General features: G+C 41.5%; 1 protein-coding gene across 3 annotated transcripts in view; it reads right to left on the bottom strand.

Annotated features, from left to right (window-relative positions):
* The window catches only part of Zc3h7a (zinc finger CCCH-type containing 7A), a 39,025-nt gene that overhangs the window by 5,239 nt on the left and 11,537 nt on the right, over nucleotides 1–22,249 (bottom strand). For 2 of the 3 annotated variants that reach the window (XM_005084579.4, XM_021235619.2), the window contains exons 3-20: nucleotides 20,977–21,016; nucleotides 18,736–18,933; nucleotides 16,856–17,014; nucleotides 16,563–16,643; nucleotides 16,435–16,473; nucleotides 15,129–15,162; nucleotides 14,619–14,902; nucleotides 11,667–11,871; nucleotides 10,603–10,667; nucleotides 9,887–10,073; nucleotides 9,329–9,490; nucleotides 8,082–8,278; nucleotides 6,841–6,941; nucleotides 5,795–5,976; nucleotides 4,933–5,009; nucleotides 4,026–4,159; nucleotides 3,554–3,659; nucleotides 899–1,007 (exon numbers count right to left, since the gene is read on the bottom strand). In XM_005084579.4, coding sequence (XP_005084636.1) covers nucleotides 899–1,007; nucleotides 3,554–3,659; nucleotides 4,026–4,159; nucleotides 4,933–5,009; nucleotides 5,795–5,976; nucleotides 6,841–6,941; nucleotides 8,082–8,278; nucleotides 9,329–9,490; nucleotides 9,887–10,073; nucleotides 10,603–10,667; nucleotides 11,667–11,871; nucleotides 14,619–14,902; nucleotides 15,129–15,162; nucleotides 16,435–16,473; nucleotides 16,563–16,643; nucleotides 16,856–17,014; nucleotides 18,736–18,933; nucleotides 20,977–21,016 — 2,360 coding nt within the window. The remainder of the gene's footprint in view (nucleotides 1–898; nucleotides 1,008–3,553; nucleotides 3,660–4,025; nucleotides 4,160–4,932; nucleotides 5,010–5,794; nucleotides 5,977–6,840; nucleotides 6,942–8,081; nucleotides 8,279–9,328; nucleotides 9,491–9,886; nucleotides 10,074–10,602; nucleotides 10,668–11,666; nucleotides 11,872–14,618; nucleotides 14,903–15,128; nucleotides 15,163–16,434; nucleotides 16,474–16,562; nucleotides 16,644–16,855; nucleotides 17,015–18,735; nucleotides 18,934–20,976; nucleotides 21,017–22,249) is intronic. The other variant, XM_040748085.1, reaches the window with a different exon arrangement.

Here is a 22,249-nt window from a genome sequence, read left to right as displayed (position 1 = left end):
GAAATCAGTAGCATATCTGCTCTAGTCATGACAATGACAATGTCTCCAGATAAGGCCACATGTTCCCAGAGAAGGAAGGTATGCAGCAAAATGTGTTCCCAATTGAGAATCAGTGTTAAAAACTCTGGTAGTGAGATCAGTCTAAATTTGGCCTTGAAGTTTTCTAACATTCAATCCTCAAGGAGAGATGAGGCATAAAACTGGAGGTTCTAGCCGGGCGTTGGACGCACACACCTTTAATCCCAGCACTCAGGAGGCAGAGGCAGGAGGATCTCTGTGAGTTCGAGGCCAGCCTGGTCTACAGAGCAAGTTCCAGGACAGTCTCCAAAACAATACAGAGAAACCCTGTAGAAAAGGGTTTGAAGAAAAAAAAAAAAAACAAAACAAAAACTGGAGGTTCTTCATCCTGGAGAGTATGGCAGTAGTCACGGCAGAGCCCTGACAAAGTAGGAAAAGCCTCAGCAAAGCTTACTTCAAGTAGAACAATAAGAAGGCATCCCCTCCACACAAAGCACATGGCAGGCCAGCCTTAATTCCAAGTGATTCTTATAATAGAGACAGGAGGCATGCATTTCTATAGTAAAACTGTTCAGGTTCAAATGGTCTGAAACTCCTGTCTTGCTGATGGGCCACTGAAGCGATGTTGTTAAAAGTCACAGGAACTGAGCAATCCTGTACCACTTGTAAGGAGGATGAGGAACTACAGATTCACACCCAGATGTGGCCTAACCAAACCCACATCAGAAGTCAGCTTCCACACCAAGGAGACTTAGGTCATGTTTCTGGCCAACAGCAGCAGCACAGCTAGAGTGGCAGCCAAAACCACAAAAGCTGCTTGCTGTGCTCATGGGGAACTGAACTTCACAGAAGTCAAAGGACACAGAGAACATGAACTTACTTCTATTATCCTTCATGTAAGTCCACACTTCTCGTTCCTCGGGACTATGAGCAAAGGAACAGTTGCCAACATACTGACATTTTTTTCCAGAAGCAATATGGTTGCATAGCTGTGTGAAAAATAAACATATATGTATATATGCATAAACATACACATATATATATACATGCACATGCACACACATACACTTTAACACAGGGCATTGCTTAGTATAATTAATTTTTAAATTTAAACAAAGTAAGTCTTACTATCAGCACTAATGCTTAGCAGCACAAACTTTAAGGTTAATTCCACTCAAATGGACCACAAGCCCATATACTTGAGATAGTGATAGCAAACATGTCTATTTCAGAGTTTCCCAAAGAAAATGAAGCACAGATTTCCTACAAAGACACATACTGGGGATCTCATTTCTGCAGAGAACACCCATGTCCTCCCTGCCAGGTGCCTATTGTTATCTTCCTATAATATCCAGATGCCTCCAAGTCAGCACTGGAAACAGGAGACTGTACTTGCTCCAGGTTACTAGACGCTGTCAGCAAAGTGCTAATGACTCCAATGATAGCTAACCTAAGCCACACCCACTAGACACTGTGCATTTGAAGACAGCTATGCTAACCAGGTCAGGGAGTTAAGAAGCTTTCTTTCAAATAGCATTCCTCTAGTTATGTGGAATTTTGATTAGCAACGGAAATAGGTAGACACTAGTAAAAAAAAATGAAGTGACAGCAATCATCAGAAAAGTTTTTCCTAAGAAACACTAGTCTCCAAAAACAAGGAAAACATCCATCACCAAGAAAGCTCATTCCTAGTCTCACCGGCTGGCTGGTTGTGATATAGCATACATCCATAATTGCTAACTTGGCTACATTAGCTCTTCACCAGGAACTGGCCCTTCCACTACTCATTGTATAGAACTGGGAATGCTCAGCACCTGCTTTTGCAAACCCCCAATACTACATTTTCTCCTGAGATGAAAATCAGTAATCCCACATGAAAACCTACATTAGGTCAACAGCCTATTCAATAAGTCAGTGTAATCACTGGCTAGGGCACATTCTTTTTATTTATTTTTTTTCCCTCTTAAGACTTTGAGACAGGGTTTGTTTATGTAGCCCTGGCTGGCATGAACTTGCTTGCTATGCACACCAGGCTGGCCTTAAACTTATAATGACTTCACTGCCTCTGCATTCACTCTCCTGCCTCTGCATTCACTCTCCTGCCTCTGCATTCTGAGTGCTGGAGTTCGAGATGTGAGCTGCCACTCCTGGCTTACTCACAGTCTTTCAAAGATAAAGAACAGGGAACACAAAGTATAAGACCAGGCACTGTGCTGGGTTTCAAAGACTCCCATGAGATGTTACTATCTCTATGACGTAATGATCCCAATTTATTCAGGTGGCCATATAAAGCCATATAAAGGGCACAGGGCCTTCTAAAATTATTTTCTACTTCGCCACAGTCTCTATAACACGAACACACCTCTGTTCTAGGAAAAGGGCCCCTAAGCAACATCTAAAGTGACAGGGGGAGAAAAGAGGCAATAAGCTACTGAAATGTTATATAATAGACCTCACCACATTCAAGATCAAAGGAAAATCAACAGTCCTAGGCAGCTGCCTCAAGAATTACAGTAAGAGCCATCATCTGTATTGGCTGCACTGGGGATTGAACTCAGGACCTCATACATGCTAGACAAGAACTCTACCACAGAGCTACAACCTAGTCAAGTTGCATGTTTTAGCCAAGTCTCTGTTAAGAGTCACACACATACATCCTCATCCTTTAAGGCCCAAGATATCAAGGTTCCAATGAATCTTTTTCCTTTTCATATAAAACCCATCTAATTCCACTTCAGATAAACAGATCACTGCCTTGCAAAGACTGGCATTATGACTAACTTTACAAAGCTTGAAGGCACACAGGTGATACAAAATTCTGCGACTTTTCTTGGGCATTTGGAGGGCAGCTCACTACAAGAACACTGGTCTGGTGTTCTTGTCCCCAGATGTGTGGAGAACATGTGTGTGCATCTCTAGCACTGACAGTGTCTTCTGGGCCATCTTAGGAAGTCTTATATCTTTGAGTGTCCTTCACTGCATACCTTGTTGCAGTGAAAACAACCAAGGTAACAATAAGAAAAATGAGCTGGGTGATGATGGCACACGCCTTTAATCCCAGGACTCGGGAGACAGAAGCAGGTGGATCTCTATGAATTCAAGTCCAGCCTGGTCTACAGAGTGAGTTCCAGTACAGCCAGGGCAGTTACACAGAGAAAACCTGTCTGAACACCCCCCAAAAAGAAAGAAAAACAGAAAGCACTGGGCTTCACCTCAAACTGAGACAATATAAAAGAAAATCCTCATTCCCTCCCAAAGAAAATTCTTTGAAAAATTAATTCTGACCATAACTTTTTCTCAACTCTGGTTATCATTTTACTCTGTCCAAGTAACCTATGAAGTACCAATCAATATGAAAATTGTTAAGAGTCACACACATACACCAAAGGGCAAACAAAAAAACGAAACAACTTCAATTTCATTACAGCTGATGAGCAGCACTTAAAGGACTTTGAGCTTCAATCTGAGTTAGCACTACTTTCTAATAATTGGAAATGCCTAATTTTAAAAAGTGGCTTAAAAATTACGTATGTACATCAAACTGTAAAGGCATTTGTTTCTTTGTGGGGAGAGGACGGATGTTCATCCACTTCTTACGTTCAAAAGACATCGCTCTCATTGCACGACGTTCTTTGGTCCACCTAAAAAAGATGGAGGTCAGAAAAAACAACACTCTGGCAAAAAACATAACATACAAGGATAGGAACAGCATGTGCACCCAAGGACCAGAGATTTCTTCTTTTCAACCCTTACAAGAGATGCCTTACGGGTCTATGGTTTCACTTTCTCTTGACCTTTATCAGCATTCACTATGAATTCTAAACGAAAGTGATAAAAACAAAGAAAGCACCACCTGTGAAATATCGGCTACTACATCATAAAAGCCTCTTCCCTTTCACTTTGTTATCACATCTGATTACTGACTTTTCCAAGTCCCGGCCTCCTTTCTGACGCACATGGCAGTACCCTGTGGAGTGCAGGACTAACAGGCAGCCACACATACTTACGAGTGCTGGGCTTTGGCACTGCAGTACTTCCTGTTCTTGTCTGGTTCAATGACTTGGCCATTTCTCAGACACTGAGCACACACAAACTTTATCTCCATATTAAGTAATCCAGGCATTATCTGATTGCCAAGTGCCTTAAACAATGAAAGACCAATTATAATAGAAACTACTTTTCTAAAAACAGCATATTAAATTGCCATGCATTCTGTACCATCATACCTTAGTTGTCTGGCTCTATGACTTGACAAATAAACATATGCTAATTAATCTAAACTGTCTCATATCTGCAAAAGAATCTGATAAAAATCAATTATAGACACCACACCACAACTGACCGGAAAAAAAAAAAGTAGCTAATTTGAAGTCAGGCATTGGTGGCTCACTCCTTTAATTCCAGCACTTGGCAGGCAGAGGCAGGTAGAGCTGAACTTGAGGCCAGCCTGGTCTACAGAGTGAGTGCCAGGATAGCCAGTAGAGAAATCCTGTCTCAAAAACAAAAAAGAAAAACAGAAAAAACAAAAAAGCTAGTTTTGGAAGTGGATGGCTTTTGGGCAGGTTGAGGAGAATGATGGAATAATAAGTCAAACCAAGTAGGACACAAAACTCCAAAACAGAGCCCATTTCGTTTATCCAAGAATTGCCAAAGCCCGAGTCCCACTGTTTTCTCAAGTGAGCTTTAAAAAAAAAAAAAAAACAGTATCCTACATCATTAGCAGATATTACAGTATGTCATTTTCTTTTTTATGGTGATCAAACAAATTTGCAATTTTTTTTCACATTAGAGTCACCCAATTGAACGAATCTTAAGTAAAGGACTACAAGCATAAACCTGAACCTACTGTCAACCCAGCACCAACCAGGTGACTCTAGAAAGACACCCAACTCACAAGGACATGAGGGAGAATACCTGAGCTCCAGGCATGCTTGCTTCCAAACTTCTCCAGTATTGTTTGGATTCTTGAGCAATAACATCATGGGAGATACCTAGGGAGTGTACAAGTTTCTCTTAAGAACATGTGTCAATCAGACTAAAGAAACCTAACTACCCAGTTCTCAGGCAATAAATTTCTCAGGGATAAATGTACACTGCATCTCATTTTTCAAAATAGAGTATTTACAAGCACAGTTCTTTCTGCCTTCTGAGGAATCCCCCCTAAAATCCATGCTACATGTACATATCAATAATTAACTGCATGAAACCACATCTAAAATAGGTTAACTCTTAAAAAACATAGTAGCCAAGCCAGTCCTATAATCTCAGCTACTCAGGAAGCTGAGGTAGGAGGATTACAAACTCAAGGTCAGCTTGGGCTACAGAGTGAGTTCCAGGTTAGCCTGGTAAACAGTAAAAGAGGACTGGAGATGAAGGTCTGTATAGAAAGCTTGCCTAGAGTGCACATGGCCCTAAGTTCAACCCCAACACTGGGCTTGAAGGATGGAACTTCATGCTTACTTCTTATTTGCTTGTTTTTTCCAGACAGGGTTTCTCTGTGTAACAGCACACTTAGACTTTTTATTACAAGTCATCTATTTACTCTGTGTCTGTGCACACAAATGGAGATCAGAGGACAAGGTGCAGGAGTCAGCTCTCTTCTTTCAACACATGGAACCCAGGGATCCAAATCAGGTTATCAGGCTTGGCAACAATTGCCTTTGCCCACTGTTATCAAATGATCTGGCTGAGAAGGGAGGAGGGTGGCTCTCCTTCCTACTGTCCTGTCACTCCCTGACTCCTCATACAGAGACAGTAACAGCCAACACAGACCCACCTCTTTCATTCTGCATTATCCAGACTTTCAATTCAATAAGACTATGGGCATAGAAGCACTCATCCTCCCGTAAGCAGCCATAACGGACCTCATGTCGACATAGATCAAGCTGACACTGACTATGAAAAGAACGTATTTTGGAATATTTTACTGTGGTCTCTCTCAAAATGTGGACAAGGCACCTAAGAAAAAAAAGTAGTGTTTTAGTACTGTTCTGCCAACTTTGAAAAGCTATACATATATACATATAACACAATGTCAAGTTCTAGTCAAAAAAGTCATCTTTTTAAATTAATGGCAAAAAATAATATGCACGCAACTGTTAGTGTTTTAATTACAGTTTAAACAAGAAAAATCTAAATGCATGTCACAAGCTATAAATTAACGTGCTTTTCTTATTAATCAAGTAATTCAGTACTTAATTCTTTGACAAATGGGCAAAAAAGCATTTTTTTTAAATTTTGCCTTATCTATTACATTTACTTATGTGTGCATGCGTACATGCTCTATGGGCAGAGGACAACTTGAAACAAGTTCTGTTTTTTCTACTATGTGGGTCCTGGAGATGAACTCAGGCCATCAGACTTGGTAAAAGCACCTTTGCCTGCTGAGCCATCACACTGGTTCATTGTTTTTGCTTTTTGAGGTTGGTTTCTCATTAGGACTAGCTGTTCTAACCTGCTATGTAGGCCAGGCTAGACTCAAATTTGTGAACCTCCTGCCTCTGTCTCCCGAATGCTGAGATTACAGGCATGTGCCATACACCCAGCTAAGAGACATTTTAAAATAGTTATTACTTCTCAAAAGAACAGAAGGGCAGGGGGAATGCCTTCTACTACCTTTTTTCCTCCTTTCTTTTTTTTTTTTTTTTGAGGCAGATGGTCTCACTGTGGAGCCTTAGCTGGCCTGAAGCTCAGAGGTTTACCTGTGTTTGCCTCCTCTGCTATGTTAACTGTGTACACCATATACTTAGTCTACTACTGCCTTTATTGGATCTAAGAAAATCTATTTTTTGTCACTATAAAAATTAGAAATCACAAACATACTTATTGTCCTCAAATTCATGCTTTGTAACTGGGTGAGAACAAGCAGTGGAATTATCTTTATTTCTTTTACTTATCATTCTAGGTTTATGATCAAAACATTTCTGAAACAGAGAGAAAAGAAGGATTATCACACAAATAAACAAACACAAATCTGAGTTCTGTGCCCACAATATTGCCTTAGTTTCAAAATGTTACCTTTATACATTTATTCATTTGTAATTCGTGTTAATTGATACTCAGCATGGAACCTTGCTACCACACTCTGCTCTGTATAGCCCAGACTGGCCTTGAACTTATGATCCTCCTCCTCAAACTCCTGAGCACTGAGATTACAGGCATGCACCACCAGGTCTAGATTTCTTCTATTTTTTTCATAAAATAGTAGTACAGTGGCTACTGGTTGCTGAGTGAATACAATGTGATAGGGTCTGCTGAGCACTTTATACAATGAGGTTTACAAATCACTAATTTCTACACATTTTTTTTTGTTTGTTTTGTTTTGTTTCTCAAGACAGGGCTTCTCTGTGTAATAGCACTGGCTATCCTGGAACTCACTTTGTAGACCAGGTTGACCTCATCTCACAGAGATCTGCCTGCCTCTGCCTCCCAGGTGCTGAGACTAAAGGCGTACGTTACCACCGCCTGGTGATTTTTGTTTTCTTGACAGGTCTCACTATGTAGCCCTAACTGCCCTACTATGTAGACAAGACTGGCTTAAAATTCATACAGATCTACCTGCCTTTGCCTTCCAAAAGTGATGGGTTAGGGCTGGAGTGGCTCAGTGGTTAAAAGCACTGGCTGCTCTTCCAGAGATTCTGAGTTTAATTCCCAGCAACCACATGGTGGCTCACAATCATCTAAAATAGGATTTGATACCTTCTTCTGGCCTGCAGGCATACATGCAGACCACTCATATATAAAATATAAATAAAATTTAAGAGTGCTGGGTTAAAGGTGTGTGCCACCATACCTGAACACAATTTGTTTTGTTTTGATTTTTGTTGAGACAAGAGTCTCACTAAGTAGCCGTGGCTGACCTGGAACTCACTCTGTAGACTAGGTCTGTTTCTGCTTCCCAAGTGCTGGGGTTAAAGACATATGCCACAGCACCTGATCACAATTTAAAAAAAACAAAACAGTGCTGAGACCTCTATGCATGCTGGACAAGTGCTCTCCAAATAGTTACACTCTCCCATCACTATTAGCAAATTTTACAACAGAATGAGTCATGGAGAAGTCACCTCACAAAGGAATGTGAACTCTCCAAGATGTTCTTGGAGAAGTTTGACCACGGTAAGACTGATCTTTCCATTGCCACCAAAGAAAGCTTCTCGACTGAATGCCCCTTTTCTTTCCAGGGTCCACACATCTATCTCTTCTTGGCAATAAGCGAATGTACAGTGGCCAGAATATCGACATTCATCCTCTGCAGCAACATCTGGAAAAACAGGAGAATCAGAGACACCTGTTCCAGAGCTAACAAATGGCAAGCACAGTTACAACATCATCTCAAGCAAGGACAGTATAGGACAGGTGGGATTCAGTCTTCAAGCCAAAATGTTTTTGACTGCAATGAGAGAAGATGCTTCAATATTTGAACATGTTCCATCAAGGTTAAAAACCATTTATGGGGCCAGGCATTTGGTGGCACATGCCCTTAATCCCAGCACTCAGGAGGCAGAGGCAGGCTGATCTCTGTGAGTTCAAGACCAACCTGGTCTACAAGAGCTAGTTCCAGGACAGCCTCCAAAGCCACAGAGAAACCCTGTCTTGAAAAACCAAAAAAAGAAAAAATAAATTTATGGGGAAAGTGGGACATGAATAAGACCAAAGCACATGTTATATATGTATGAAAATGTCATTTTGAACAATGAATATTCTCATTTAAAAAAAAAATCAGGCTAGGAAGATGGCTCAGCAGTTAAGAGCACTGACTGTTCTTCCAGAGGACCCAGGTTCCATTCCCAACACCCTTCGGTAACTGCAGTTCCAAGGGAATGGGATGCTCTTCTGAACTCTGCAGGGCCCAAACTTATGTGGTACACAGACTCAGGCAAAACATTTGTATACATAAAATTAATTAGCAAAATGAAAACTACAAAAAAATAATAAAATCATCTTAGTGGTTTTCTTAGTGGCTTTCAAAGCTCAATCAGATGGAAAGGAAAATGCAAGTCTTCTCAGAAACACATTTCAGAGTTTCATTCCATTCTTCGGAGATGAAACTGAGTTCTCCATTTAAAACCCATAAACTATAAAATATACACAAGTTGTTAAAAAACAAAACAAAAATAGAAAAAAATAGCAGAATATGAACTGCTGTTCAAGATACTGTTTTTCTCCTAGCCTACGCATTTTTAACAAGAGGAAGTATTGGCACAAATGCAGCCAACAGGTACAGAGGACGAGGCTTGGTGATTAATTAGCACAGAAACTTTCCAAAAGTTGATTACTCAGATAATATACATTAAGTAATTATATTAAATACCTTTACATATATAATATGGTCCTTCATAATTTGTTTTTGTTGGTCTTGGACGTATTTTTTTCCATGATTTATCTTCAACATTTTTTATCCTACCAATTAAAATATCTTTCTTACATTTATGATCTAGATTAGCATGGTAAGTGAAATCCATTAACTTAGGGCCTGAAAAAAACATAAAGAAGATTGCTTATAGGCAGAACAAATATCTTTTAATTTTACAGGCAGTTTATAAGCAGTCATGAGCAAGTGGACACTGATTACCACAGACCCCAAATCTCAACAGCAGGCAGTGTGTGTCTTTGTCAGGAAGGACAGTGTTCTACTCAACAGCAGCCCTTTCAAGGCACCTTACTCGGGAAATGATCTGGACAGGAATTCTATCGCTCATAAACTAGATAGATGTAGCCAACAGTTTGAATCACTTTTGGCCATATTGCCGCTTCTTTTACTAATTGCTTCCTAAAATTTCAAAGTAGACAGCCACCAGGGCCAGGGCTGCTTCCATCTAGTCACAAGCTCCACCGCTCACATCCTATAGCCCACTAATTTGGTGCTGACCTGATTTTACAAAGCAGATCTGGCAAGCTTGTCTCAGCTCATGGGTTCCTTCCAGGGGGTGCCTAGGAGTCCCTGATGAAAATGGTTTAGCAATCACACTTCCAAATAAGTTTCCAAAGTCATTTCTAGGCTGACTTGTAATTCCCAGGAAATTTTCAGAGGGAAACAAACTACCTGGTCCATTCATCTGCAAAAAGAATAAGAAAACAAAAAACAAAACAAAACAAAACAAAACAAAAACAGGCAACAAATATTGTACTATCACTAAAGAAAGACCTGGACTCCTGTGGAGAGTAGGATGAGGCTGGTACCATTCCTCTCCAGTGTGCTTCTCTACGACAAACTGCCAGCCTCTGTGTTTTCCTCTTTGGACTGGGCCCCTTTGGTGATGTTCTATGGGCTGTCACTAACACACAACTGCTCTGCTTCCCCAGGACACACATCTTACACGCTCTGCTCATGTCTCTTTGCTCTGTTAGACTTCACTAAAGCTTGCGCTATCTGTAATGGTGTTAATTTTGCTCCGACAGATCCAGGCACACCCTCAAAACATTTATTTCTGGATGTTCTGGATGAGTTTTATAATACTATTCCCCACAGCACACAGAAAATTCAAGGGAGACTTCATTTTCATTCACATAATTCAGTTATTTAAGTACAGGCCTATGTTCAATTTAAGTGATGTATTTATTCACAAAAGAGGAAGTGACACTTACAAGTAAAAGGGAGGAATTATTGTTGTTAAGCGTTGTTCCCTCTCTAGCAGTTGAGGTGGACAGATCTAAAATAATAAAAAGACTTCAACAGACCTTTTCACACTACATGGAATCAGCACACACAGGCTCTGCAGCTGACTGCCTATGGCTTCCCACAGCTTCCCATCCCAGTCATGTAAGCTCTCTTACTACTGACAAAAGGGGGCTGTCGGGTCTTCCTTCTAGAAGTCAAGGGCATACATAACTGGAGAAATTATCTACGGCAGGGCCTATTGAGTGGGACTAAGACAACCCTACAAAACAATATCCACATTCCAGCTGAGAAAGGCGCCTCCTCTCTGACAATGAGTGGAGGAGGCTGGGGCTGTCCCATCTTAGTCTACCATTCAGTTATTCCCCTCGGCCATTCCGTATTACATACTTTCAATCTCTTCACTGTAAATCCCAGAAACGGTACTTTACTTTTACCCGTTAACTATTTAACAATACGAGGACTTTTCTCACTACTTAATAGTATGTGTAGGCCCTGGATTTCATCTCTAACACCCCAGAAAAACAAAAAGTAACTAACAACAACAACAACAAAAAACCAAAACCAAGTATTCAACCTACTACTGACCAGACTAAGACCTTAGTGCTCCATGATAAAATGCTTGCTGAGGTCAACAGATGAAGCCCCAACCGGATCTAAATATTTACATACTAAACCCAGATGTGAAGCTAGTTTTAATGTTTTGCCAGTTCACAACCTTTAAGATGGGACAAACCTGTACTGCAGAATACACCGCAAGACATTACCCTGAAACAGTGAACACCAGCATAGCCAACCGCATCATCTAAAAACAGTGCCACATCCAAGCCTACCTCATGCCCTTGCTTCTTACTCTCAGAATGTCAGCTAAGTCAAGCCAAGTGGGAACCTTTGGGCTCCCTCTTTAAAGTTTAGTCACGATGAGAACAATTCAAGAAACTAACACCTAAAAATGCTTTACAAAAATTGCCAATTACATTTTCATTTTTAGAAAACTGATTGTAGTTGTTTATAATTTAGGAGAAAATCTTACCTCGTTTGGATTCAGTCACTGAAAATGAATTTAAAGAACAAAAGTCTTCCAAGGCTGAGGTCAGAGGTGGATACAACTCTGCAAAGGAGGGTGGAGGAGCATACCCCACACCAATGGGCAAGGTTCCAAGCAGGGACGTTGTCCTGAAAGGCAAGCTAGGAGCCACACTGGCTGTCGGGAGGGATCCTCTGCCCAGGGTGGAGGGCTGAAGAGAAGAAATGAAGAGACTCATGAACCTCTCATAGGCTCAGCTTCCTTCTTTTACCACCAGCTATCAAAATAGACCCCCAACCGGAGGGACTGTGCTGCACAAGAGGGCTTGCATCCAAATGAAAGTCCACTACAACAGTCTTAGAGCAGTCGGTTTCTCTGCCCACCATGCTACATCATGCCCTTCTAGGATGAACTGAACCCTCTAAAATCCAATTCACAACTAACAGATTAAGTCTTTTTTTTTCCCTAGGTTTTTGAGACATGGTTTATCTGTGTAACAGCCCTGGCTGTTCTGGAACTTGCTTGTAGACAAGGCTGACCTCAAACTCAAGAGATTCACCTGCCCCTGCTTCCTGAATGCTGGGATTAAAGGTGTGTGCCACCATGCTTGGCTGAGACTTTTTTTTTCTGAAAACAGGGTCTCATGTCTTACCATTAATGACCTTGAACTTCCGCTCTTCCTACCTCTACCTCCCAAGTGGTAGGTTACAGATGTGTGCCATCATTCAGTACTGAGGATGTAACCTAGGGCTTCTACATTCTTAGCCCTGAACTCACACTTTTATTTTGTATTTATTTTTAAACTATTTAAATTTGCTTAAAAGGGGGAATGGGGCAGCAAGATGGCTCAGAGGTTAAGGCACTTACTGTCAAACCCAAAATCATGAGCTTGATTCCAGGTCTTGCATGGTGGAAGAGAAGGAATGACTCCTGCAAACTGTCTGCTCACCTCCCCGACACACATACACAAATATATATAAAAGGATATGTATGTGTGGCATGTATGGAGGCCAGGTTGATATTAGAATGTTCTCAACTGCCTCACCTTATTCTGAGACAGGGCACCTTCTCTGAAGTAAGAGCTTGTCGTTTCAGCCAGGCTGGCCAACAAGGACCTGCCAACCACTCGAACCTGCATTCCCTAGCTCCAGGTTACAGACAGGGACCACCATGCCTACTACTCATGTGGGTGCCAGCGATCCCAACATAGGTTCTCCCACTTGCACAGCAACTACTTTACTCACTGAGTAAACAAGATTTAAAAACATTTTTTTAAAAAGAGATCTAATTATTTATATGTGTGAATGTTTTGCCTGCCAGAAGAATCATCAGATCCTCTGAACTGGATGATGGAGACATTGTCCTTGGGGATGACATAGATATCTCCTTGATTCCACATCAGGAACAAATGATGCTGTCATGGTGAGTTTTACTATTTAGTTTCCCTTTTAAAAGGATAAACTCAGGTGGCTCACAGGCACTTGTGAGCCATTTCTCCAGCTCCGTGTCTCGAGAAAGGGTCTCATTATGTAGACCTAGCTGGGCTGAAACTACTGATAAACCAGGTTAGCCTGAAACTCACAGAGATCTTCCTGTTTCTGCCTCACAGGTGTTGGGGTTAAAGGCATGTGCCACCATGCCTGGCTAAAGAATTATTTTTTAAAGCGTGTGTGCATGTGTGTGTGTTCCTGAGTATATTTATCTGGTTTTTTTTTTTCGTATTTATTTTTTTGCTTTATTTCCTGAATATATTTATAGATGAAGTCAGAAATCAAAGTTCAACCTCAGGTGTCATTTCTGAGGAACTCCCCACCTTGTCTTTTGAGACCTAGGGCTCACCAATGAGGTTATGCTAGCTGGCCAGTGAGCCCCAGGAATCTGCAGTGTCCACCTTGCAGCTCTGGGACTACAGACTACAGACTACAAGCTGGTGCTACCACACCTGCTTTGTTACACTGGTGCTGGGATCAAATGCGGGTCCTTATGCTTTTACAGCAAGCACTTTACTAACTGAGCCATCCCCTCAGCCTTCATTGCCTATTCTCTATCCGAATATTATGCTTAGCCCTTCCATTCCAGAAACATTAACCAACTTCTAGACAGCACACTCCTTTCTTTTATTTCAGCAATGACCATGTTCTCCAGATATCTGTTATCTCCTCCGAAGAAGCAAAGACAATGTCAAGGTAAGAAAGCATAAGTGGTCAGTTGGTGGTGGCACACACCTTTAAACCCAGCACTTGGAAGATAGAGGCAAGAGGATCTCAATGAATTCAAGGCCAGGCTGGTCTACAGAGGGAGTTCCAGGACAGCCAGGACTACACTGTTGCTGGAATTTCTTGTTTCCTGCCAGGTCCCGACAAATATACAGAAGGATATCCCCCATCACTACACAGAGAAACCTTGTCTTGAAAATCCAAAAAAAAAAAAAACCAAGAAAGTGAAAGGTGAAAGTGAATCCTAGAAGCAATACAAGTTATCTACTGCGTTACATTATACTTTAAACAGGAGGTAACTACGTCCTTGAGAAGACAAAGTAGGGCAGGAGAGATGGCTTGCCTTGTAAGCATGAGGACATGAGTTCAAACCCTGGAACCTTTATTGAAAGTATAAAAACAAAAATTTTAAAAGAGAGAGGAGAAACTAAACTGAACAGGAGAGATAGCTCAGCAGTTAAGACCACTTCTCTTCTAAAAGACCTGAGTTCTTTTTCCGGCACCCATATGGGGTGGCTCACAACTACCTGTAACTCCAGCTCCACAGGATCTAATAATACCCTCTTCGGGCCTCCACACACTCTCTCTCTGTCTCTCTGTCTCTCTGTCTCTCTGTCTCTCTCTCTCTCTCTCTCTCTCTGTCTCTCTCTCTCTCTCTCTCTCTCACACACACACACACACACACACACACACACCAGCACCACCAATGTCTTTAAAAGGGAAACTAAAAAGTAAAACTCACCATGACAGCATCATTTGTTTCTGGTGCGGAATCAAGGAGATCATCTATGTCATCCCCAAGGACAATGTCTCCATCATCCACAAAGGCATCTGGCAGCATAAAGGCGCTCTTCCCTCCATTTGCAAACATTGTGGATGGCAGTGGGCTCTCATCCACTTGTAGTTGCAAAGCAGAAGTTACAGGCATACCAGAAATTGAGGTCAGCTCACTCCCAATGTCATGAGAAAAATTGGATATACTAAGGGAGACAACCGGAAGTGCTTCTTGCCTTGGGGTTAATAAATCTGTAACATACATAGAAATTTATTCACTCCAAGCCACTGTATTTACAAAATAGGGGTGTTAATGGTCAATAACAGAGGGTGTGAGGGCTAGGTGAAAATATGAAAGCAGTCGGTCTCACTTTCATCACACAGTAATCTTGTTTGACAATTCTATATAAAATACAATTTAAAACTGGTAAACTAGCAGGCATATTTCAGAGGGTTAAGATGACAAGTAAAAACATACCTGGCTCAATATCTTCCACAGAATAGTTCACAGCCTGGAAATTAAACCAATAGTGATCATGTTTTCAGGATTCTAAATACTAAAGCACTCTGTAAAATTCAAAAGAGTGATGTAGATTTGCAAAGACATTTGACTAAGATACAAGAAATCAAAACAACATTCAAACCACTTATCTCCTACTCTTTTTGTTTGTTGTCTTGAGACAGGATCTTTTTATATAGCCCCGTCTTGCCTGGAACTCACAGAGATCTGCCTGCCTCTGCTGCATCATCAAACCTGACTTTTTTACATTCTCTTAAAGACAGATCTGTGTTGTCCTTGCTTGCCTCACATTCCTGGGATCACAGGCATGCATGGCCATACTGGGAAACACTATGTACTTCTTATAGACACACATTTCTCAAAGGATATTTAGAGAGGAACAGGGACTAAGCTGGCCACTCTCCACCAGCCCCTCACAATGGCTAGTGCCATCCCAACAACCACAAGACTTGGGAGGGGGAGGAGAGAAGGGGAGTGGGGAGAAGGGGAGAAGGGGGAAGGGGAGAAGGGGAGAAGGGGAAGGGGAGAAGGGGAGAGGGGGGAAGAGGGAGGGAGAGGGGAGGGGGAGGGAGAGGGGAAGGGGAGGAAGAGGGAGGAGAGGGAGAACATGCACTAGGGTTTTACTATGTAATCCTGGTTAGTCTGGAATTCTATGTAGACTAGGTTGGTCTTGAACTCACAGAGATCCTCCTGCCTCTGCCTTCTGAGACCTGAGACTAACAAATCTGCCATTCCTGACAAAATTTCTTTTATTTTAAAAATTAGATCTATTCATTTCATATTATCTATGTTTTTGCTTGTGTCTCTGTATGTATACCACATGTGTGCTTGGTGCCCTGGAATGTTACAAGCTAGCATCAGATCCCCTGTAACTGGAGTTATGGATGGTTATGAACAGGTGCTGGGTGCTGGTCCTCTGCAAGAACAACAAGTGCTCTTAACTGCTGAGCCATTTCCCCAGCCTTTTTTTTTTAAACCCCAATGTCTCTCAAAATTAGTTATCTGGCCTCGATCCATGATTTTCAAAGAAAACTGAGCATCTGTTCACATCCTGTTACATGCTCTAGTGCCAGGAAAAGCTGGCCAAGACTAAATAAAGTACAGTACTTGAATTGTTTTTGTTCTGTAAAGTGACAGGAAGCCAGGGCCAGTTTCGTGTCTAAGGCATCAAAGAGACACACACTAAAACTACAAAAAGTACAGCTGCTAAGATTGCAACCCTCCTTTTCTCAGAAGCATGGTTCTTGCACAGTAATAACCCTACCTTGGTAACCCCAGCTCCAGGAACTGGTTTCAGTGAGAGCTGAAATAAAATGAAAATGCAATTTTAAAACAGAACTGACTCAAGATTATAAAACAAAATGAAAAGACCCTGAGAGAAGTTTGACTTACCTCAGCTCTAACATATGCTTTCCTTATTTTAAATCCCAATTTCTGAGCTAATTCTTGAGTTAGTTTTATTACATGTTCATCCTAAAAAAAGGCAACATTCATGAATACATCTGCAGTGAAACAAGCAAACAGTGCTGTGGTATTTCCCATAGACACTTGATTTATTAGCTGTTACACTGAACTGAAGCAGGTTGAAGGCTGCCAGAAAACTTGATTCTTTCACATGCCATTTTCCTCATGACAGCAATAAAATATTATGATGAAACAAGTGAACTAAAGTACCCATTCCATACCTGAGGCACTGCTAAGGAGCACTTTGCTACAGCATCGTAGGCCTCTTTGTAGCGCCCTAAGTCACTCAAAGCCTTAGACTTCCGATAGAGAGCCTTGCAGTTACTGGCATTGATACTGAGGACAGCATTACAATCTTCTAAAACTTTATCATGGAAACCCTGGTGGGAAAGGCCAAAGGAAAAAGCCAGAATCGCACCATTAGTATCTCAGTCTGATGCCTGTTTCATACATGAAAGCAAATGTGTGACCCCATTCTATGACTCTCAAACTTGGAGTTCACAATAATTACCTTTCATTTGAGTGACTTTGTTAGGCTATTCCCCATAAATAAAAGTAGAAAAATTACCATGAATATATCTATATATTCCCTTATCCTGTATCAGACAAATATGAGTACTTGGCCACAGAGCCCTATATCTCCAAGGAAGAAGTTTCTGGGACACAGCTAGTGCCCCAGTGTCATATTCTAGCCTATTTTCCTCCTCATTGTCATTACTGCTTTTCAATCCATTAAGTGTGTCAAATGTGGAGGACAGGGAGACAGATCAGCAGTTAATAGCACTAGCCACTCTTCCACAAGACCTAGGTTCAATTCCCAGCATCCATATGGAGGCTCACAATTGCCTATAATTCCAATCCCAGGGGATCTGACATCCTCTTCTGGCTGTACAGGCACCAGGGAAACATGGTAGCACACACACACACACACACAAACACTCAAACATACTGCATACACATGGTGCACATACATACATGTTAACATGTAAAGCAAACTATATAAATCTAAAAAATATATTTTTAAAGTCAAACAGGGGTCAGTGAGATGGCTCACTAGATCACAGCATTTGCTGTGTAACCCTGATGATCCACAGTGGAAGGAAAGAACCAAAAGTTGCCCTCAGACTGTTATGCTCTCATTCTTTCTGCCCTCAGATAGATAGATAGATAGATAGATAGATAGATAGATAGATAGATAGATAGATAAATTTTAAATGCCAAGTGGGTAACTACAGTAATGGTAGTATCATATATACATATATATAAAATATGTATATGTACACACACACACATATATTTTGTTGTTGTTTTTGGTTTTAGGTTTTTTGAGACAGGGATTTACTGTGTAGCCCTGGCTGTCCTGGAGCTCACTCTGTAGACCAGACTGGCCTCAAACTCACAGAGATTCACCTGTTCCTGCCTCCCAAGTGCTGAGACTAGAGGTGTGCGCCACCGCCACCTGGCAGTGTGCTATATATTTAAAGCAAGCTTAGAAAGGGGCTGGGGAGGTCAGGGATGGAATGCTTGCCTAGCATGTGCAGGCCCTAGATTCCATCCTCAGCCCTGTGAGAAATAAAATATTAAAACAACAGAAATACTGCAGACCCAATCTTGCAAGAGATTGCTCTTAGTTGGCACCTGAAAGCCCTCCAAGACTATAACGTTATAACTGTTCTTTGTAAAAAGAAAATTAAAAAATAGAAAAAGAAGGGATTATTCATGTTCTTACTACAAACAAATGCTCTTGCCCTGATTTCAACACTGTATAGTGTACATACACACACATCACTAAACATCACATGGTATCCCACAAATCTCCAATCTGATATGTCAATCTTAAAAGTAAAATGTAATGTAATAGTTTATTAATCAGGAACACATTACAGAAAGCCGTAGCAGCCATCCAAGAGTACACATGAACAGCACCAGAGAGCCAAGGCGCAGCTCAGTGTAGGCGCCCCAGTATCATGCCAGGGCCTGGAAGGCACAGGTGCTAGGTTCCACACCTGGTCCAGGGCAAATCTTAAGAAAATGACTTTTTATTAATGTACTACATTACTGAAGAAAATGCTCTAGAATTAATTTTAAAAATCCAACTCACCATATTAGAATAGCAAGCAATACGATTTATATGAAGTTTTTCAATGATTTCTTGAGGCATTAAAATTTCTTCAGACTTTGCATAATCAGCTATACTCAATGCTTCTGAGTACTGACTTAGAGAGCTACTCCAATCACATTCCCGATAAGTATCATTTCCTTCATTAAAAAGATTTCTCACGAGAGCATGCAAATATACCTAAAAAGAGAAAATTACCTCTTGAAGTCAGAATAAGGTAAAACAGAAATAAATATCATGTTTATGCCTAAAACGTCAGAGAATATTGCTGACCACAGGGCAGACTGCTGTAAGAAAGCCTAGCAAAGCTGCCTTGCTAGGACGTTCATCTTGCCAACTTCTGCAAGAGAAGACACTCTACTTACGAGAAAAAAAGGTCCAAAGCACTTTGTAGGTGCATGTGTGTGCCTCTGATTCTGTGCAGGTAAAAGACACTTGGTGCCACATCCTCAGTCAAGAGAGTATATTTTACACTTATCGCTTCAAATGTACTGCAATCCTCCTGCCTCTGCTTCTCATAAGCTGAGGTTACAGGCATGAGCTACTACACCAAATTCAGGTTAAGCCTTTGACTTGTATTTCTGATCAGGCAGCACACTAAGGAGCATGAGCATGTAGGTATGCACACACATGCACAGTGCCCTTTAGTATGGGCATGTCTTTACCAGTATGGCCAAACCTCTCCACAGTTTTACAAACCATTTACATTTCTTATTTAAAAACATTCTGTTATTTGTGGAGGACTCGGAAGAGTGCTTTTATGCATGGCCCTGTGCATGTATGGGGGTCAAAGAATTTGGGGGAGTCAGATGTCTCCTTCTACCATGTGGGACATATGGAAGAAATTCAGGTCATTAGGCTTGGAGCCTGGGGACTCTATATGCTGAGTCATCTTTCTGGTTCTGTAGTTCTTTTATAAGTTATTTGCTTAGATCATTTCCTGACTTTAGGGGAAGGAGATGAGGCTAAATAATTTGCTTATTGAGTAATTATATCCTTTTTGATATGTACAAAAAATGCCTTGATAGTTTAAAAGACCTTTTCTACCACAAAACCAGATAACTTTTTTGGTCCTAATACACACACATTTAAATTGACCAGATTATTAAGAAGAAACCAGGCGGGCTGGAGATCTGGCTCAGCAGGTTAAGAGCACTGCCTGCTCTTCCAGAGGTCCTGAGTTCAATTCCCAGCTACCACATGGTGGCTCACAACCATCTATAATGAGATCTGGTGCCCTCTTCTGGCCTGCAGGCATACATGCAAGCAGAACACTGGTATGCATAATAAAAAACTCTTATAAAAAAAAAAAAAAGAACAAACCAAGGCATTATTGTGATATTCCGCTTAACCTCTGTGGGCCCCAGTTCCACATGTGGAAAAAACAAAGGTTTTTCCAGGTGTTTCAGTTCAAACACTCCCTTCAGAGCTGGACATTGGTGGCCCACGCCTTTAATCCCAGCACTCAGGAGGCAGAGGCAGGTGGATCTCTGTGAGTTCGAGGCCAGCCTGGTCTACAGAGCTAGTTCCAGGACAATACAGAGAAACCCTGTCTCAAAAAACCAAAAAAAAAAAAAAAAAAAAAAAAAGACTCCCCTCAGAGAGGAGGGGATGAGGAGAGACTCAACACAGGGGAAGAGGAATGTGGACACTTGGAAACACTCTCAGAGATTCAAAGCCACAGTCCTGTGGTCCGAGGCCCAAGGAGTGGCCTTCTTCTCCCTGTGTCTGGCCAGGTGATCCCAGCTCTTCCTCCTGCTCTCTAGACAACCTCCTTCAGTGCTGTCAGGACTTATCAAAGATGAAAATGATGATGCCCACATTCTCTGTTCAATTCCACCCCTCTTATCTTTGATAAAAGAGTAATTGGCAGAGGGCTCAAAATCCATACTAATTCAGACTGCACTAACATAGAAAATAAAGGACAACTGTTCAGAAAAGCACCAAAGGCTGTCCTATATAGAAAAGGTTGGCAAGCTTTTTCTATAAATGCCAAGAAGTGAGTATTTAAAGCACCAAGTGACATTTAAGTTCTGTCCTGTGTCACAGAAGCGCCACAGAGAATACATAAACAAGTGACTGCAGTAACAGTACTCTGATAAAGCTTTATTTGTGAAAGAGGGCAGCTGGTCAGGTCAGGTATGACACACAAGGCCAGTCTGCCAGATCCTGCTGCTGATTATAGTTCTTGTGACTACCCACAGCCCTTCCCAAAGTCATTACCGCATATTGTTCCTGGGTCCCTGGATATGACAGTGGAGACCTGAGAAGAAGAAATAAATCTATTGTAATCACCAAGATCTACTAATTTTGTTCCTTTGTTCTGAGACAGCATCCCTGATTGACATGGAACTCACTGAGATCAGCCCATGTGTTGGGATTACACGAAGGGAGCCCAACAGGCTCCCTATCAGCATTATTCAGCCAAAAGTTATCTTAAGCCACTTTTTAGGAGGTGCAGAGATGGCTCAGTGGTTAAAAGGAGTTGCTGCTCTGCAGAGGACCCTGATTCAGTTCTCAATACCCACATGGCAGCTCAAAGACCTAACACTCTCTCTGGCTTCTGAGTGCAATACTTCTTCAAATCTACTCCTTTTCAAAAATGACCTAATTCTTCAAATACCAAATTGATACTTTCTGCTCCGATTTATTACAGATCAATGTCTCCTCCCCAGAAGGAACAAAGAGACCCTTCTGCCTGGACATGTCCCCATGCAAAAGCCATCTGTCACTGGTACTGTTCCTAACGGCCAAGCCCAACAGGAAAAGCATTCTGTGCTGCAGATGTTCATTCCAGACATTTAACTCTCAAGAATGCTTCTTATAGGAACACATTCCGAGTCTAATTTGCAGAAAGAGGCTGCAACATCAGGGCTTTAGCCCTAAAAACAAGAAATAAGAAGAATGTCATAGGGACCTGGAGAGACGGCTCAGAGGTTAAGAGCACTGACTGCTCTTCCAGAGGTCCTGAGTTCAATTCCCAACAATCACACGGTGGCTCACAACATGAGTGCCCTCTTCTGGCCTGTAGGCATACATGGATGCAGAACACTATATATAAAATAAATAAATCTTAAAAATAATACAGGCGAGCCGGGCGTTGGTGGCGCACTGCCTTTAATCCCAGCACTCGGGAGGCAGAGGCAGGCGGATCTCTGTGAGTTCGAGACCAGCCTGGACTACCAAGCGAGTTCCAGGACAGCCTCCAAAGCCACAGAGAATCCCTGTCTCGAAAAACCAAAATACAGGCGATCACATCTAAGAAAAAAAATAAAGATAAAATAAAAACAAACCAGAAAAGGATAAAACAAAAAAAAAAAAAAAAAAAAAAAAAAAAAGAACTGGGCACTGGTGGCATACATCTTTAATCCCAGCACTCTGGAGGCAGAGACAGGTGGATCTCTGTGAGTTCGAGACCAGTCTGGTCTACAAGAGCTAGTTCCAGGACAGCCTCCAAAACAATACAGATAAACCCTGTCTCAAAAAAAAAAAAAAT

Source organism: Mesocricetus auratus, unplaced genomic scaffold, assembly GCF_017639785.1.
Source record: "Mesocricetus auratus isolate SY011 unplaced genomic scaffold, BCM_Maur_2.0 Super-Scaffold_100007, whole genome shotgun sequence".
Lineage (NCBI taxonomy): Eukaryota > Metazoa > Chordata > Mammalia > Rodentia > Cricetidae > Mesocricetus > Mesocricetus auratus.
This window is presented reverse-complemented; position numbering and strand designations above follow the sequence as displayed.